Here is a 20,261-nt window from a genome sequence, read left to right as displayed (position 1 = left end):
GGCTTGGAATTTACAGACAATACTTGTTCGTAGGATCAATTAATTATTAGTTATCTGAGTATAATCACCAGAAAATTGAAGGAATTGTTTCAGTTCAAAAAGGGACAACATGCAGCAAAGAACCATGGGTTTGAATCAATGGTACAATGGAAGCACAGTTTACTAGGTGAGCCACCAGAATGAGTCTTGAGCCAGGTCCACCATGTTGAACTGCTATGTTACTACAGTTGCGCAGAACAGACAGACTAAACACTGGCTGTCTAATGTTGTGTTCTACCTTTATACTTCTTTCTCTATCGACTTTTCAAGATCACAACAACAGTTCTGCACATTTTCCCTCTCATTTCATTCAGTTTTTTAAACAGTCGATAACTTCCAGAGGTGTGTGTGTGTGTGTGTGTGTGTGTGTGTGTGTGTGTGTGTATGTGTGAGAGAGAGGAATTGAAATGCAGACTATCCAATAGTCATACACACTCACTCCAGACATGGTGTGAGTGAGTGTAACTTATCACAGTCAGTGTGGACTCCAGATGTCCACACTGTCGCATGGATCAAGCCAAGCTCATTTACATAATCACATTTAAATTGCTTGATAAACTAAACATTAAATGTTTTTTTTCTCTGAAATAACCATTTCGCTGCACGTTTGTGTGTGAAGAAACAGACAGACAGATGTAATGGAGGGAGGAAATGAGTGTGGCGTGTGCGAGCCTGTACTTGTGTGGGGGAGTCCAAGTGCAGGTCTCTGTGCCAATGTTTGTGGGCAGAGTTTGGAAGCCAGAGGCAGACAAAACCATCAGATCCAGCACATCAAAAAGCCGTGGTATTTGATTTCTCATGTGTGACTCAATTGTGTTGTGAATCTCCAGAGACATTATTCAGCATTATTCTATTCAAGGGGGGAGTTTCACTGCTTTTCTTCTTCAGGAATGCCCTGATCCCTTTTACACCTGGAAGCTGTCCAGTACAACCACAGTCTGATAAACTGGCCACTGAGCAGCTTCACTAAAGCAGTTGGGGTTAAGGTTCAGAGGTGGTAATGATAGAGGGGCAGGTGCTGCTTGTTTTTTTTTCACTTTCCATACCCAGATTTATTCTGCTGGTATGGAGGATTGAGCTATCGACCTTCCGGGCACACAACCTGGTAGTTTGGCTAGCCTAGCAAAAAAATGAGTATTGTCTCCTTTGGAGGTTTAGCTGCAGCAACACATCATAAAATATGGACTCAAAATTGCCTGTATTCAATACATAATAATAGTCCATGAAATAAAAATGACAAAAGGAGGCATCTATCAATAAAAATACTGTCACGCTACAAAAAATTATGTCAAGTAAACCTGTTGTTGTGTATATAGTTATATGTCCTATTTATTTTGAATCATTGCCATGACATAAAACTTCCTGGGAATCTTGGAAAAGTGTAAAAATTTGAATTCTAGCCTAAGGTGTAACCGTCGTCTGATGATGCTTTGGTTTTATCATAGCAACCGTCATGACAGTTCACTAAGTTGTGCAATCGGTAATCAGGGGCGAGATGGCGCTTTCCTCAGTCCCCACACACCCGAGCAGAGAAATGTCTGATTATGCTTGCTGTTCCTCCAGCTGTTGCCACATGCACAGTTAAAAGCCGGCCTCCTCCCCTCCCTCAGTCCCTGAAACCCTGCCAGCGCTACAAGCCTTACTATCTCCACTGCTGCAGCACTGCAATCTATTATACACCCAATGTAATGAAAATATACTTAATTCATAATGTTTATTGTGGGAGGAAAATGGCATGTCAACCAAAAAGAACAGACCATTACATTACACTGACAAAAACTTGTATTATATGAGCAAACCAGTGAAGTAAAGGCTCATTTTGACAATCTATTATAGCTTGAGGCTACTTGAAGGTTGACAAGTTCAGCTGACCTTGCATGAAATGATGACCACTTTCTATTCCCAGAAAACATATTTATCACATCACACTGACTGAGGTGAAGGGGTTGCCCTCAGTACAGTGCATGAGCCAAAGTAATTAAAGTACAATTATATTTGAGACAATTAGCTGATGCTTATGTCCAAAGTGATTTACAAGGAGTACAGAAATAGAATAAACTCGGGTAAAACTTTACACGACTCAAACAAGGCCAAAACAACTCCTGCTGTTCTTGAATTAAGCATTCGTTTTCATAGTCAGAACTGGAATTTCTTGTGGTGTTGTTTTTATCTGAACAGACAATGACACTACAAGTCAGAAAGCTGGTGCAAGTACTTGCTGCATGTATTTGCACGTCTCACATAGACATGAGGGAGACATTAAAAACCTACGAGACAGGCTGCAATATCTCATAATGTTTTTGAAGGGGACCGTCCCATGTTACAAAGAGTCTAAATCTGGCAGTTGCAAGTTTCTGTTGTGCAAGATCTAATTTGTGTCCTTTACTCCAACTCCTCTCCAAACAAAGAGGAAGTTGAAGAAGGGGACATGTTCTTCAGTGCTCTTGTTACCTTGGGAAGGTGCTGCGGCGGCTTGTTGGATCGCAGCCGTCTCCTGGCTCAGCTTCTTCTTTGCCTCCAGGACCGGGTTCTCAAACTGGGTTTTCTGGTTGATGTGGCTGCAAAATAAACAGGCTTAGATTTAAGAGACTTCCAAACACACACACACACACACATACACACACACACACCCTCTGACTTACTGAGATTACTGCACCATTTTTCTGCAATTAATTATGTATGCACCTCCCTATAAAGGAATCATGATTTTCTAATAGAGGGATGCTATAGTGGCGCCATTATAAATACATTCATAAACACTGTGCACATACAGTAAAAGCTGACTTGGCTCCTCTTTATGTGGGGATACTACTATGGCTTTTAGCAATTTAATATTGTAGGAAATGAACCTCCCAACTGCCAGCAACATCCTGTTCCTCTACAACAAGGTAAACAGCCCCCTGTCCCCCTGGCATAAAAAAACACAGCCATTGTTTCACAGTGAGCTCATTTCAAGCTAAAACACTGGCAGCTACAGGCTCCATCTATATGCTATTGACTCTCCTTGTCCAAACAGTGCGAGTTTCTCTCTCATGTCACTTCTACCTAGGAGGGATCCTTTTGCAGCCTGAGCAATAAAACAACGTGAGTGTTCCCATTTTCCTTTCATCACAACAGATTGCCACCTCTCCTTCCAACCCCCACTCTCCTCGCTCCATGCATTCTAGTTGAAAATCTCCCCACTCGTCTCTCTACTGCTGTTACAATGGCCGTGTTTCACTGATTTCCTGCCGGGCTGGCGAGCACAAAAACACATTTTGCACACGAGCAAATATACAAACAATATGCAGAGACATACTGTACATAAATACTTGCGTTCCATACACATGCTTGTTACACAAACACTGCATGAACACAATCAGCGTTGTGTTCAAATACAGGTCACTGCGTTGTTACCCGCAGTTTCATTTTGCCACCCGCTGATAAACAGGAAAATCCTGATCAGAATCTCCAACTGTTATATTCATCCAAGATGAATTAAATGAGCCGTGTGCTAAATTATTTTTAGACAGTATTGATTTATGCTGGTTTACTGCTAATGTACGCTAAGCAGTGTAATATGCACTTGTGCTCTGATCCCGCTGGTGAAATGCTTTTGTGCGTTGTGTGCATCTGTGAAGGAACAAGTGTGATAAAACAATTTGCACTGATGCTGGCAGCTGGAGTGCTTGGAAATTGCATATGTGAATAAATCAATAAAACTTACTCAACATAGTATGTGCCGTACTGTGGATCGTCAATTTCCTCCCAGCCGTAAGGTAACTCTGCAAAAAATAAATATTTGCTATTGTGTTGTGGAAGGATGCAAATAGAAAACACACAATGGAAGAAAGAAGAGGAAGAGCAGGCTCGATCTTCAGTAGAGCATTATCTCGGAGTTGTAACCCATTTAGCATGTTAGTGAAGTAACGCAGCAGAACCAGTGTATCTTTCCCCCCACTGACTGGGATGTTTAGCATAAGAAAGTAGCCATGAAAAAAAGTAATAACAATAATTTAGTGAACATTTCTGTGGTTTCAACAAGCAGACCGAATGGAATGGCTGATGCACGTCATGCCCTGATGAACATATCAGGCAGAGGGAGAGAATAAGAAAGAGAGAGAGAAAGAGAAAGAGAGAAAGAAAGGGGGGTGGGGGGGAGGGGGAGAGGGGGGGGGGGAGAGAGAGAGAGAGAGAGAGAAAAGAGCTCTTCACGCAAGAGGGAGCTTTGGAGTTGCTTTTCAGAAGCAACACACCAACCCGCCTGTAAAAATCCATTAAAACCCGACTGGAAGGGTCCCATTCTTTCAGTCGTGGTCGCTCTCTGTCTCTGCCTGCACTTAAGCCCACATTAGCATCCTGGGGATACAAAGGCACGTCTGGAATTCCTTAAAGTATACCCCAGTTCTACAGTTCCAAAAAAATTAGGTCACATGACTGTGATGCCCAGGGTTACTCTTGGGTAACATGTGATTTTAAAGAGAAGTCACACAATATTTTACCCTTGCTGGTTATTTAATTAGATGTGTGCAAATATGTGTAGTGATGGATCATGTAATCTGGGGTACATACAATAGAAGTATGCCCTTATGTAAATGAAAGTGAAGTAGTTAATGAAATGACTCTATGCTTGAATAGAGCAGCTACTGCATTCTACATACCTCCATCCTCACACTTCTCAGGGGGCTTCGCCTTCTTTGCCAAGCGAGGGTCCAACCATGTGGTTGTCTTGGTATTGTGACTGTGGAGCACAAAGAGGAATCAGTAAATGAAGACCTGTGCCAGGAGAGGACCCGCTGCTGGATGTGCCACAACACATTCTCCTGTGTAATATGCTCTTGTGCACAATGGTTACTGGATTCATCAACAAACATCTAAGCCACTGGTTTACATTCAGCTGTCACTTTACTGTGCTTATGGTTAGGTGGCCCTTTCAGAGGGGAGAAAATAACCCCTGAATGTGAAATATGACAAACTCGTTCATCCTCAAAAGTGTGTGGTGTGTAATCAGGAGGAAAATCACAATGGTCTTTTGATATCTTCAGAGACAAGTGGCTTAGAGCCAAATATGAATAAAACACACAGGCTTACACACACACACAGCATATGCACATCTAAGAGATGTCTATATGTGTGATTATTTGCTTTCTCGATTGATCTAAAATCAAAGCATTGATCTGTGTATTTTTTTTATTGTTGATAAAAAAACAATTGTGGGAGTAAATCTAAGCATTTATACATCCCTGAAGCTCCAAGCTTCATTCAAGTGTAGGGCCTTGAACTATTTGAACTCCTGTAAGTCAAGTTTGTAACCATGGAAGTATCAGCATGTGTATATTTCATCCAGTTCTCTCTTTTTTTCTCTTGTGTTTGAATATGTTGTTGTCGAGCTGCCACTTTTTAATCATTCAGTGATGGGAAATGATGCGATTTGTAGATCACAAACCCATCATTACGCACATGGGATCAAACCTAATCCCACTGTTAGGCTGATTAGATACTGACAGAAACATTTATCTGTGTTTCATTATGCATTAAGGAGATAGCAGTAAATACAATGCTGTATGACATCAGATATACAAACAATGCTTTCATTTTTAACATCTCATCTTGCAACATACCCCACTGCAGTTGTAAGATGACAGGATTAACAACAAATAACAAGACTCAAGTTGGCAGTTGCCCTAAATTTTAACCATCAACATCCAGCATACAGACACATGTACCTGCAGCTTCATTGTTGTTATTATATCTTTTTCTCACTGTCATCAAATCCCATGAGAAAACCCACAAGTTGTGAGTTGTGAGTCACTGGTGTGTTTTAATAGTTTTTGGAAGCAGGCTAACAGGTTTTTTGGCTACAGAGGCAGTTCTTGTTAGTGGAATCAATTTATTGTTGAGGTGTTTTTATAGCAAGAAAATATAAAACATTGCTTGACTTATTTTTATATTGCGTTGCCAATTTCACAGGTACCTAACTAAAACCAATGGAGTCTAATACAACAGTCGATGCAATGAATGTTCTTGATTCAACTTTATGGTCACTCTGGAGGCTGCTGTTTGTGCTGCTATATTGCATTATACTGATCCGTTTCTAATATTTTGTCCTCCCTATTTACAGTGTATCAATGAGGGTAAGCTAAATAACACAAACACCTCTCTGTATAATGCAATACAGTTCAACAGTGCCACAAATGACTGCCTCCAAAATGACCATAAAGTTGAGTCATCATCTTCAATAAAAATGATTACATTATAATTGACATTACGGTTGAATTTATTGCAGGGCTGTTGTATTGAACTGCATTCGTTTTAGGTAGCTGTACATAATAAACAACTGAGTGTAAGTCTCTGCCAAAATGTTTAACTAATTAATTGAATGATTAATTAATCATCTGAATTAATTATTTAGTCTATAAAATATCAGAAAATGATTTCAAAGGCACAGTACAAGCCACAGGTGTCATCTTCCAATCGCTTGCTTTGAAAAGTTAAAAACGTTTATAATAATATAAAACAAGGAAATGCTATAAATCCTCATATTGTAAGAGAACAGTTCTCTAAACATAGTGAATTTCCCCTCAGTTAGTTGGCTTGCTAACCGTTCCAGCACTTAAATAGACATATGACCCATGGGTGTCTTTCACTTACTCTATGAAGTAGACCATGCCGGTCTCAGTGTAAGCCATCTCCCAGTTAAGTGGCAGAGGCTCCAGGCTGTCATCACGAGGAAGAGAGCTCCATGTACGGAAGTCCATGGTGCTGCTGGACTGGTTGTAGCTGGGCACTGCTTTCCTCCAGTCTGCCCCCTCTTTATGCTCTGGGAAATAAGAGAGAGGAAGATAGAAGAAGGGCAGGTTAAAGGGGAAAAACGGAGAAAGCGCAGAATAAAGAATGAAGGTTCGCCTATAGGAACAACCCTTTTTCCTGCCGGCTGCAGGAAGTGTAGGGAGAGCTGATCTCAGTCATAAGATTTGCATGTAAGTGATAGTGTGTGTGTTTTGGCTAAAGGCTTGCTTTGCATTTGCATGTGCACACAGCATTGTAACACAATGTCTATGTCAGTGTGTATATGTGCATTCCCTGTGGGTTGAAATGAACGAGGTAGGGATTCACATTAGAAAGGACCATTTGTGCCCCAAGGCTGTTTCCGTATGATGCTCTCCACATATATTTTACTACATTTGTAGTCACTCCCCTTTAATGAGAAACTGCTCTACAAAAAATATGAAACATACAACAAAGGCCCTGCTAATTCACTTCCTACTTCATGCCTTCCCTCAGAAGATGCTTATAAAAGGGATGAAACACGGGTGCTTTTCATCCCTTTCTTTTTATGTGGTGCTAACCACCTCACAACAGGGGATGATGCCAAAAGATGCACACTACAAACATGCATTTCTGGAAGATATATTCATCATTCCCAACTGAATTTTTGATTGAATATATGTGTAATTGTGAAAAAATAAATAAATCAAAACCACAGAGCCCCTTAACAGCATCAACATGTTTGTTATTTGCAATGCTGCCTCACTGATCATAAACACACACTTGTGCTTAATAACACACACACTCGTGCTTCATGGCACAAACACAAAAAAAATATACATTGTTCATGCTCTAGGTATGTTGGAGAACCAGCCTTAAGGGAAGCTGAGGTGCTCAGGTTCGCAGGTTGAGGGCCCACTTGATGATACGAGTCACATGGGTGTAGAGGGACTGCGGGGTGCAGAGACAGGAGGGGAGTGTGTGTGATAAGGACAGTCTGAGCAAAGATGGGGGGTGGGGGGTCTCAAGAGTTTAGAGACTTAGAGCTCACATTTTCCATTAGCCTCCTTTTTCATTCGACCATAACTCTACCCATCTATGGCTGGTCTGAGACTGCTCTGCCACAGCTGTGGGCTGTAGCAGAGCAGTCATTTGTGACTGGTTTCTTTCCATAAAAAGGACTCCTGGATGTCTGGGCATCGTTTGTGTTTGATTTCAATATGACAGAGCAGTTGGGTAAACAGACTTTGGATTTCTGTGAATTCTTTGTACAGCTGAGCAAGCGGTGTTTGAGCCCTGACTGTCAAAACAATGTTTCATTCTGTAAACCCCCCCCAACGTTTTCAGCTTGGATTTGCCTCAATGTTAAACCCAAATTCTCTTACTATAAAAATCCAGGTATGGTGCACAGTACGTGACCTATTTCTGTTTCAGGGTTGTTCTCTTTGTGAGCATTAAGGACAGATTTGTTCCTCAGAGAGCTGAGGAGTTGTCCTGATTGATCACATACACAGTGTCCTGCTCTGTGGATGAGACTTTCTCAAGGTGACCTGTGGATATTAAAAGGTAACAGTAACAGCATTGCCAGTGGAACATTTATGTATGTGTAGCCAGCACATTTGAATATGTGTGTCAATACTATAGAGACAGTGTGTAGCCACTACATCTGATCACTATCAAATAATTTGTTCACCAAAATAACAAAACACATTTTCTACCTTTGTGGTGTTTGTAGGCATGCAGCTATGTTTGGCTTTATTTGTTCAGCTTTTGAGATATAACAGTTGACAGTAAGGTCATTGTTATTTAATTACTGTCGAATCTGATGATTACACTGGGGAACAATTTGAAAAAAAAAATTCTGTTGAGTTAGATTTTTATGCTGATTCCAAAACTGTTTTTTTCTAGCACGATTTTCTAGCACGATTGGACTCATCTACATCTACGTGGCAACTTGTTTGTGCAGTAACAATTGAGACAGTGCGGTGAGAGGTGTGTGCGGCTCCCAATAGGTCAGTACTATCAATATCTGCAAACAGAAAGCTGGCATAGTAGGAATTAAGAGGATTTGTGCTGGCTTTTCTCTTCACCTTGTAACCATGGGCATACCGTTGTAAGTTGTATTCGGTTTTATGCTGTTTGTGTAGTTTTCAAAGCTTGTAACTATTCCATCTTAGTGTTTTATTTACATAGGTATATATTTCCTTTGTTCCAGATCATGTCTGCTCCTGCTACTTCTCGTTGTAAACAACCCTGACTTCTTTTGCAATATTTGTGGTAGTTTCACCATTCCAAGTCAGAGGAAAGCAAACATCAGTGTTGTCATGCCTGTTTCTTTCATATATAATTGTATGTCAATATTTGAAATTTTTTGGAAAACAAGCACATATCAGTAAGTACAGTATTTTTCATATTTTTTAAGAAAACAGGGATCCTATATTTCAAAAACTTGACGTGATAGAGAAAAACTGAGATCAGTTTTGGATTCCGCACCCAAAAATTAGTTAAGAACAGCTGTCAGACCTACCTAAAATTGTGTTCCCCAGTGTTAATTTCTCACCATTCAATGTAAAACAAGAAAAAGCAACAAAACCTCACATTTAAGAAGCTGGAACCATCAAATGACTTCAGCTTTTATTTAAAAAAAAAGGAAAACCTACTATCTGATTTATAGTAAATGCTAAATGGACTGTACTTATATAGCGCCTGTCTAGTCTTTACACTACATATCTAATGCAAGGTGCAAGGTGCCAAATGCTTATCAGGTTTAGGAGCTAACCATTTATACACATTCACACACGGAGGAAACAATTTAGGGTTCAGTATCACGCGCAACAACCAACAATCATCTGATCAGTGAACTACTTGCTCTACCTCCTGAGCCACAGCCGCCACTTTTATAAAGTTTGTTGGCAATTAATTTTCTGTCGATCAACTAATCGCTTCAGCTCTAATCCAGAATAAGGTTATTGTTTTTTTATTGACGTTGGATTTTTCATTATGTGACTGCTTGGTCCAAATCATATTCATACTCTCCTTGGATCTGAGAGGGTCTCATTTTATTGCCAAAGGTCTGTGTGTAAACAATGTGAAAAAACTACATAAATAATTCAAATGGCAAAAATTTGAAAACAGTTGAAGCAGTTGTTGTCTCTTCACTTGAGTCTGTTTAGGGTGACTGCTTTTGGACTGGGACTTTCTTTTTTCTTGTTTTTTAGGATTGTGTCTTTCAGTGCTTGGAACTGTTTCTTGGAAACTCGTTGAAGTGATTTCAGGTATATTCAGGTTTCAAACCAGGTACCAAAAAACACCAACATTTTCTGCATTGATATCAGTTATTTCAGAAATATGTTTTATACTTTGGGAAAACAGTTCTTGTAGGTTAAATATTTTAGTCTCTCGTCGCCCAAGAAAAAAACAAACAAAATGTTTGGATGTGCAAAATACCACTGCCTTTACTGACAAATGGATTAGAAATGGATGGAACAGGAGCATAGGAGAGACAATGAGGATGTAGTCAAAGCCTATGTGACAGGTTGAGATATGCATAGTAGTGTAGTGTCCACAAACACCCACTGGGCCCATCAAACTGCATACACTCACACAAGCCATAGTCTTCATGTCACACAAAAACAGACGGGGGCATTGACGAATGTAGCAATTCCACAACTAAAGGACAAACAGTGTATAATCTGCATTATTTAACATGACATTCTGTGCTTTGACATTTACTGACCGGGCAATCCATTGACAAGTGGTGGCCTCTCATCATCATCTTCCTCCTCTGGGACCATGCTGTCCTTCCTGTCCATCTTACTGACTGAAGTGGTGCGTTTCCTGGGGACCTCGCCACCGTAGTCTTCATCAAACAGCACCTGATCTACCAGGTCAGGCTGCACCAGGTTGGGCTCTGCCGGAGGCTTCGGGGTCCCATAGTAGTTACCTTGTACAGTAGATGAAAAGAGTTGTAGGAGGGGAGAGAGAGGAATAGAGGCATGAAGAGACTTACTGCTAAAATAATGCAACCACAATCCTGACGGGAGCCACAGAACAGTGCAGAGCAACATAAAAAAAAAAGTACACCAGTGTGACATAAACTGTAAGTAAGGGAGGGAAATACAGTCAGGGGGGTCATCCACCATGTCTAACATCACTCCAATTCACCAGATTTAAATCAAAAATGAAATCTATAAATGTCACATACGGCACTCAAGGGTGACTATTTATAAGTTTCAGAGGTCTGCTTCCTTTGCATGACTTACACGTCTCTTAACCCCCTGCTTTGTTTTCCCTTGATAAGTGCACCACAGGGCTGTCATGACTCATGTAACATTAAAATCACTTCACTTGGAATTTGCCTGCAACTAATTACACTGATCATTGAATACAGCAATTATCTATCTCTCAGCTTGCGTTTCTTACTAATGAAGAAAAACCTTGTGTTACGGATTATAAATATTCAGTGGGATAACAGTGCTCCATAAAGAGAGGGGTTCGAGTGCAAAACTTTGTTAAATTATTTGCTCATTCAGCTCATGGGGTGATCCATCTATGTATGGCTGGTGTGCAGTATGTGGAACTCAATTTAGGCGTAGAATAAGTAATTTTTCAACCTCTATTAGGATTATAAATAATGTGCATACTAATTTCTACCCCTAACATCCATTATGATTATTTGTTTGCTAAATGTTGCTGCACTGTCAGATATGTTTACGCAACAATAATAAATACATTTTTTGGAAAGCCATTTGTAAGGTCAAATATTTACTCAGTTCTTCCTAAAAGCAATCACAGATTGAGTCTACACAGCTAAATCATGATTCATAATTAGATTAATTAAAGAATATAGAGAGATGCCACTGGGAAATAGGGATTTCCAGCAATTTAATTAGCCTCCATAAACTTGATCTTATTTTCATTTGGACCCAGCTGCGTATGGGACTGTGGTATTATGAACCTTTGATGTACTTAAGTGTGTACATGCAGACATCACAAATGCTGTACTGTGAGAGCAGCATTTATCAACTTCAGATCTTTTTATAGCTTGGTACAAAAAGGGAAAACTGACAACGGGTTGCATGCCAGGGAGGGCTCTGAGGAACACATCACAACACACAGTCATTCCAGCGGCTTTACAGCACGATACAGTAACGCCACAACAGCTTTTCCGATAAGTGAACCCATCTCGCACATGGCCTCATCTCCTCAGGCATGCCTACTACTACAATACACAGCAAACTGGGTTAATGCAACTATGCTTGTTTTCCTCAAAGCAGTGGGAGGCGGTTGAGGAGGAGAAGGAGGCCGGATGCAAGCCCCTTCACCCCCATCCTTATCGCTCAACTCTGTGTTTACTAAGTGACACTCATCCGCATTTGTCAAAGATGGCTTCATTAACAGGGGCGGCACAATGATAGCAAGGAGAGATTGGGTCTGCTGGCTAATCCCCGCCTGTCTCCTGCCACATGCTGACATTCATCAGCCAGACGCTACCTCTGTGATTAATTACTTACAAACATGTCTCTTGGCCCCTGATAAATGTGTTGCAGATCTAGAGGTGTGCGAAAGCAGCGCGTCAGTGAAGATTTGTGGCACCATTTGCTATTATAAATGGAGAGAAGCCTCATAAGCTGATGAGCAGAGGAGCTTGTCCAGCGTTACTTGTGATAGTCGTGTCACAGGGTTGATGAGCCAGGAAGAGCGAGCCTTCTCTTTCAAAGTACGTGCAAGCAATTTCATGGTGGTGGAATCAGCTAGCGATAATGAAAAGACTGCTGTTGTCAAGGGCACTATGCTACACAAGGTCATGGGCACACTCTCATCTCGCCATGATCGTGATGAAGCACAGTCACACAGCCGCGCAACCATCCAGCCACCACACATTGCAGCTAATTCATGAATTCTGCACTCCCATTTACATCCAATTTAATCTCCAGGTCTGTTTTTCTTCCTCGTTAAAATCTGACTCATTATCACTATGGGGACACCAAAACAACAGATTTAAAGTGGTTCTTAATTTGGCATAATTCTGCTATCTATAGCAGCAGATTAGAGTAATTTTCAGAAAAAAAAATCCTCTCTTTATGCATAATTTCATTCTTGCACTTCACTGCTGGAAGTGAAGTGGACCAACAGCTCTGTTCTGCTCTCCAAGAGTAACCCAACCTGAACCTCAGAGGGCCAAAAGCCCCAAAAAACTTGCTCACAGGGCCTAGTGAAGATGGCTGATGTGTGAAGTGGCCCGGGTCCTACAAACATGGAGCAGCCGGCATACAATCACAGAGAGATCACCGACAGAGATTAGCCTGTCTAAATGCATTTGTGTTGCGTCCTGACCTCTGATCAGTCTTCCTTGAGAAGAGGTGGAAGATTAACGCAGTCATGGATGGCAGGATGATTGATAAAAGACTCAAGGTGAGGGTGTTTAAGTTGAAATTACATGTGCTATGCATTAAACTCGCACAAAATATTTTCTAGGTAGAGAAAAACTATTATACATGAACCATTAGCATAATGAGCATTCAGGCAAGTCATTTGGGACTATTAGTATGGCCAAAATGATCAGCAAAGAATCCCATTAGCCCAATAACCTTAAGCACAGCTCACTTACTGTACACTTACAAATGGAAGATATTTTCATGAGCTCGTCACAGAAGAAATATGACCCATCTAACCTATAGAAGAGGGTACCTGACCTCGTATATTTTCTTCTTTTCAAAGAAAAAAAAATACGCTGCACTTCAAGCACAACCAAATGGAGTAAGTCCATCTCTTCAATCCAATTACTTTTAGCTCCTCTTTGAGTTTACTGTGCAGCTGAGAGATCAACATTCTCTGCCACAGTATCCATGCAGCACTTGTGCTGACTGGGCTTTTAGAGAGGAGAAGAGGAGCCACTATCACAGTGTTCAGCTCTCTCTTTCTCTCAGGCGAGGCAGTCCTGTTTCCACGGCAAAGGGGGTTTCCATTGGGAGCTGAAGAGCTCAGCATGTCTCTATATCAACTCTCTCTCTCTCTCTTTCTGTGTTACATACTCTTCCTCAGTTTGCTCTCCACCTCTCCCTCTCTACCCACGGTCAACCTCTCTATAAAAAGGTATAAATCCCGTCTGGCTTCAGCTCAGAGATGAAGGACAGCTTGTGGGCGACTTGGCAGCTCCTGAAACTTGAGTTTTTAGATGATCTATTCCAACACAAGGAGGGATGGGATTTGTTTGTGTGGCCTCATGTGCTCATACAATGTGTGTGTATCAGCATCTGGGTATGTGCATGTCTAATGTAAACTGCTGCCACTGCATTACAAGGATGAGGGGTGGGGATGGGAAGATGACACTTTATCACAGGGATCAGAGACTGTTGGAAGAACCTGACTCAACAGGCCCAGTGCAGCTTAAAATATGCCCTTCACCAGTCATAAATGCACACACAAACAAACACACAGGTGCAGAAACACACTTGTGTACATCCAGAGGAAGATACTCTCAGCCGTTTTTTTTTTTCTTCCCTGAATGAGGATTTGACTTTATCTTTTAATTCTCCATCATATAAGAAGCATGAGATGCAGCTGAATGTGAATGAGAGAAGGTTGAAGAGAGTCCGTTCACGCAACCAAAGGTTGCCCCTAAAGCTTTTAAAAATCCTCTCCCATTTCTCAGCAGACTAGATTTCCAGTAAAAAAGAATGAGCTTAAAGAGAGTGAGCAGATTATCGTGTTATTGCCATAATCATTGCGCAAAGAAATCCTCATCCTCATTCCAATCCTCTCATGACACAAATACACAGCGACCGTCTGACTTTCCAAGACCTCTAAATGCAGGGCAAGCGCTTATACCCCATTGTAGTGTAAGGTGTTAGAAATGGTAAATATTTCAGCTGTTTGCCAAGCTGAAATATCCCTCGCTGTGTAAACTTCTTACTGGGAAGTACATGACTGTGCTTGTCTACTTGTTGTAAAATATGATTTGCCACTGACTGGCTCACTGCAGCCAGGTGCTGTCAAATAAACAGTTATAAAATCAGTTTGTTTTTTTTTTAGACTGAGGAGAGTAGGTTGGGTGCTTTAAATAGCTCTAAAAGTTCAAGTTTTGAATGCTTGTCATGAGCCAAAGCTTACTTGGCTTACTTGGTCGTGTCTGTGAGGGAAGAGAGAGGGCGAAAAAGGAAGGAGGCTAGTTTATCCCATGAATAAAGCATGACTTCAGAGCAAGAACACGAGTGGGACCTCCTGATGTGTGACTGTGCAGCCAGCCGGCGGGATAGGCAGGTTGACTGGTTTACATAAGGTCACCATCAGGTGCTACAGCGCCTTACATGCACACACTCTATTGTGTGAATATTGGCAAGAATAAAGAAAAGACACGCTGGGACAAATTAAAGAGGGCAGAACCTGAAATGTGCAAGTGGACTATTGTGAATAATTTTGGAAAAAAATTATATATTTGAGTGCTCACCTTATAATTCAATGGTTTTTGGGGGGTAAATCCAACTAGTACAGCCTGTTCCTGCCCTTCTTTTGGAAGATGTAGTTGTCACACTTTCACATTTGCAATACCAAGCCTATGGCTGCGACCTTGTAATACACTATTTAGCACACTAACTGTTTGAATGCCTGCTATAAATTGAGGAACCTGCACCTGCATACCACTACTGTCATCATCTGCTGGTTATTTCTGGTTCTAAATAGCTGGCTGGTAGAACATGTACTCTGATAAATGTAAGGTTTATTTTAATTCCTGCTGACAAAAAGAGGTTATCCATGCCCTGATTTCTACAGTATTTCTATTTAAATATGAAAGTTTGCATACTTCATCCCTTTGTGGTCCATTCTACACACATTGTGGAGAAAATTAATGGTTCATCTGAAGGGCTGCGAGTATCTCTGATAATCTGATTCTCACTTCCAGCAAGTCTTTAATCATGTTTCGCTGATCAATACATTTCGTTTTGCTTGTCACATTTCACTAAGGCAGGCTGTAAGTCATAATGACCGTGAATGTCGAGCTCACACTCGCTGCATTATCGAGAGCTGTCGGTGTGAATGGTGAACAGAAACACGTGCAGCCATGCATAAACGCAGGTTTCTCACCATCATAAGTCCCACTCTCTAGTAGAAGTCCACTCTCCTCCAGGATCCTGAAGTCTCCAACACTGATAAAGTTGTAGTCCACTCCTGGCACCTCCCCGTCTCGAGGAAGCCGTGTGGTGCCTGGAAAAAAAAAAGGGAAAGAAAATTACAGAATCAAAACCTGACAGGAAATGACAGGAGAGTCAGAAATGATGCTTTTTTTGTGGAGAAAACTTTTGAGAATCTGAGAGACACAGGTTTAACGATGTTAAATCAAGAAATGTTTGAAAGGACTGTGACAGTCATCTCGGCTCACAGATTCTGAATACATGTAGTGAAATACAAACACTTTCAAGGTTTTCACACAACAAAAGCAAAATATTACCATGCAGCTCTCTTTGTTTATCCATCACATTCTTCCTCTCTTCCAACGTAGAAGCAATATTTTTATACATAATAAGTGTGTGTAAATGAATTTCTGAGACCCTTTAACTGACATTCCTGATTCATGATTCATACAAACAGTTTGTAACAGTGTTTTTTGTGATTTTGTGATGCAAGACTGCAGCACAACTTTGAACAAAAAAAAAACTCAAAAAGACCTTGGTGCCATTCTGTGAAAGATGGATAATTGATGACGGACTGTGGCGCACTGAGGGGCGTAATTCGTTTAATCCTCCATGAGTAACTGCAGCTTCTGCTAACAAGTTATTATTGGGGGGCTTCTTGATGTATGTACGGGCTACAGCTGAAATGAAGAAAACAGCTGAGTAAATCAGGGACATGAAATATGATGGAAGCGATGGGTTGTGTAACCTCCTGGTGTGGTTTCGGTTCACTCACTCCCACAGAGGGCAGCGTCAATGCAAATGACAGGAGGCCATTCGGAGTGCAGATTTTGCGCCTGTGGTGAAGCCACAGTCTATTTCAATACTGATGGGAGCTTTTTTTTTCCTTCCTGAATGAATATCCACAAGGCACAAACGGACACCAAATGATTACATTAGCATGAGGATTATGTAAACCATATTCCATGAATAAATAAATAGGACCATGCCACTATTAAACTCAAGGCTAATTAGGTGGCATGCCACCAAACTTGTAAACTTCATAGAAATAACCTCAACTGAACAGGAGGCAGGACAGCAGTCATTTATTGCATGGGAGGCTGAACAAAGCACACAGCATGAACGAATCATCAGTGTTACATTCCATGACAATTTCTGTCACCTAAAATTTATTGCCACCCGCGGTTATGGAGCAGATTCGTTCTTCAGATCTGAATCTTTTTCAGGGTCATGGAAAGAGGAGGGAGTAGAGTGAGGTGAGGGTAAGAGGAAGGCCGGTGAAACACACAAGCAGGCCACCAGTCTATCGCAGGCACTAACATAAATAGTCATTCGCATTCATAAAAAAAACAGGCAATTTCAAATCAACCTGACTTTAATGTCGGAAGAAATGACAGCGTAATGAGGAGCCCTGCAGCAGCATGGGGATGCAAACAGGGAGAGGATGCAAACTCCACAAAGAAAAGATTATTGACTGAAGCCAGGAATGTCTTGCTGTGAGATAGTCAGAAGCAGACTGAGCGTCAGGATCAGAGTTTAATGAGTGAACACAGATTAAAGCAATTTTACCCTCTATGTAACCGTGCACCACAGCAATAAACAGCAGTTTTGTATTCATTATACATTAAGGGCATTGCTGAACTGTTTGATAGCAGTATCCATACTTTGTGTTGCATTGAAACAACCTTATAACTTACACTCTGCTACAACTATGAAGAGATCTCACTGAAACATGTTCTTGCATGTTCTTAGTACATTTCTTGGCATTTGTAGAGTCTACGCCAATTAGCAGTGAAGCCACAAGCTGCAGATTGTGGTGGCCCAATGGCCTATTAAGTAGCTTTATGGTGCTATTCCCTTTTGTTTTACCACTCTTATATTTTCTAGCTTAATTGGACTGTGACAGCTTCTCTGCACCCGAGCAGAGTAGTAAAGTCTGAAAAAAAAAATCATAGAAGCTACCTTCCACAGTGTGCCTTGAAAGCACCGTTTATGTTACTGAAAGCAGTTGACACTGCATCGTGTGTGAGAATGCCGGACTTTGCTGCTTCTCATTACCAACTTGTCTGCCCGCCTTTCAGTGGCTTTGGTCGCTCAAAACTGTCCCCTGTAGCCCAATTACTTGAGCCACAGTTATGTACCTGCCAAGTATCTCCCTAGGCCATCATCCCAGATGTCATACTGATATATACCATCAGCCTCCTATTGTGGATCAGTTGCCGACAATATAATGAGGCTTCGATGAGCTTTGAGGGTATATCCGAGTGAAAGCAGCAAATCTTTTAAAACATGATGTCGCACTTTTCTTTTCAATACGGGCGTTGACACTTTGGATATGCCCTCAAATAAACTGGTGGAGGCTGATATTTCAAACAGAATGGTCTGCGTATGTTGAAAAAGGTGCAGTCGATACACTGCGGTTAATTAAACCAAGCAAGAGAGGAATGTGGAGAGGCTTTATCAAAGCAAACAAAGATTTTATGTCAGAATACACAAGTTATACACAGTGTTGGTTAATACAGCAGGGAATGCATTTGGATTGTGCAGTGCTGGGGAAGGAGAGCGTGGTACAGTATCAGAAATAGTCTGACATTTTGGGAAATACACTTAATTGCTTTCTTTTCCGAGGGGATATCTGATGTTTGAACAGAAAAATGTGGAGCTTCGGTTAGCAGCCGGTTAGCTTAGCGTAGCTTAGCATAAAGACTGGAAACAGGACAAAATCTTGCTGGCAGCACCTTTTAAACACACTACTGATAAGGTTATAGTCTGTCCTGCTTGTTAATCCGTGCAAAACCCAAAGTGTAAAAAGGACAATTTCCTCTGGTTGCCTGGCAACCTCATAATGACATCAAGACTCCAGTAAGTCACTATGTGCTCTGACAAAAATAGTCCGGCATATAACATATAATCCAAATGTGTCATTTCAAATGTGACACTTTATCTTAAGCGCAGATTAAGCAAATGAGATACTAAATGCTAATTAGTGAATTAGAGGTGCCGTTAGGCAGATTTTGTTATCTTTGGACGCCAGTTCCAGTTTTTAGGCAAACCATTGTATTTATCAGACTGACGTATCAATCCTCTCATCTAACTCTTGGCAAGAATTAACTTCCTAAAATGTCAAACTATTCCTTTAATTTTATGAACTGAGATGATGTTACAATGGTAACATCAGATGAAGTTAGTCAGAAATGGTAGGACATAAATTTGAAATGCCGTTTTCGTGCATAGTTTTAATGTTGGTACTTCAAAAAAATAAAATAAAATAAAGATGCCGTAAGGCTTTGCTGGTGAAACGGCGAGAAAGAAAGAGGCAACAAGAGAGGAAAGAGGATCATTACAAAGTCTTTTGGTCCTTTTGTGGAGTGTTTGCTTTTAAGACACTGAAGAAAGCTCAGCCATATAGCTTTCTCTACTGTTGTCAGGGTGTAAAATAAAGAATAGCTATTAACATTTAAGAAGAAATACAAAAAAAACCCCTTATGTATCAATATTCTACCATTATTCTTTTATCCTAAAATACAGTAATAAGCAACTAGGGAGAAGGAGAAGAAGGAGAAGAAGGGATTCACTGCTGAAATGGTTGCAAACAAGCAAGTAGAGAGGTCACAGTGCAGCTGTACAGTGTCCACAACATACCGATTTGTTCCTGCATTTCCGTGCATGTGTACCAATGCAAGTGCAGTGTCTGTGTGTGCGTGAGTGAGAATAAGAGTTTGAGTGAGATCAAACTCTTTCTGCTCATCTCTGATCTCAGTGGGAATTCAAAGAACTGTGTGTGACCCTGAGCTCTCCATCCTCTTAGAGAAATCCTCCTCCTTTTGTCCTCTCTAGAGCTCCTGAGAGCTTCCTCTAGCATTTTTCTAAGAGTCCAAATGAAAGCCCTGTCCCGAGACCCAATGAAGAAGACTTGTGGATTTTCCTCACGCATACTGTAGAGTGAAGATCTCGCTCTCTTTGCCTCTCTTATCCGCCCATTACAGATCTCACTGCCTGTCTTTCTTCTTCTTTTGTTTTATTTGAACATTCCTGCTAGATTTTATAACTTGTCTAAAAGTAGGATTTAATACTTTCATTATGGCTCCAAAGTGCTGTGGTTCAGCAGAACTGACTCTGTGGTGCTGGTAGGACAGCAGAGTACAGCAGTGTTGCTCATAGTTAAGTAAAGTGGACCACTGGCACAGTGACACAAACCGCCTGTACTAATCCTCTTGCTTGTCTGCATAATTGTCACACACATTTTGGGTTCCATCCGCCCTCAAATATGCTTATTTATCATCAATTTGTGATGTTCAACACATTCAAGAAATAGTTTTCATATTGTAATTTGTAATTTTGTGG

At 40.9% G+C, this 20,261-nt stretch overlaps 1 protein-coding gene across 4 annotated transcripts in view; it reads right to left on the bottom strand.

Moving 5' to 3' along the window:
• The window catches only part of magi3b (membrane associated guanylate kinase, WW and PDZ domain containing 3b), a 118,609-nt gene that overhangs the window by 15,944 nt on the left and 82,404 nt on the right, over window positions 1-20,261 (bottom strand). For all 4 annotated transcript variants that reach the window (XM_027279543.1, XM_027279544.1, XM_027279546.1 and 1 more), the window contains exons 3-8: window positions 15,871-15,990; window positions 10,523-10,729; window positions 6,670-6,838; window positions 4,680-4,759; window positions 3,746-3,803; window positions 2,491-2,597 (exon numbers count right to left, since the gene is read on the bottom strand). In XM_027279543.1, coding sequence (XP_027135344.1) covers window positions 2,491-2,597; window positions 3,746-3,803; window positions 4,680-4,759; window positions 6,670-6,838; window positions 10,523-10,729; window positions 15,871-15,990 — 741 coding nt within the window. The remainder of the gene's footprint in view (window positions 1-2,490; window positions 2,598-3,745; window positions 3,804-4,679; window positions 4,760-6,669; window positions 6,839-10,522; window positions 10,730-15,870; window positions 15,991-20,261) is intronic.

Source organism: Larimichthys crocea, chromosome VI (genome assembly GCF_000972845.2).
Source record: "Larimichthys crocea isolate SSNF chromosome VI, L_crocea_2.0, whole genome shotgun sequence".
NCBI classification, from domain to species: Eukaryota; Metazoa; Chordata; class Actinopteri; family Sciaenidae; genus Larimichthys; species Larimichthys crocea.
Note: the sequence above shows the minus strand (reverse complement) of the source record. Positions and strands in the feature narration are given on the sequence as shown.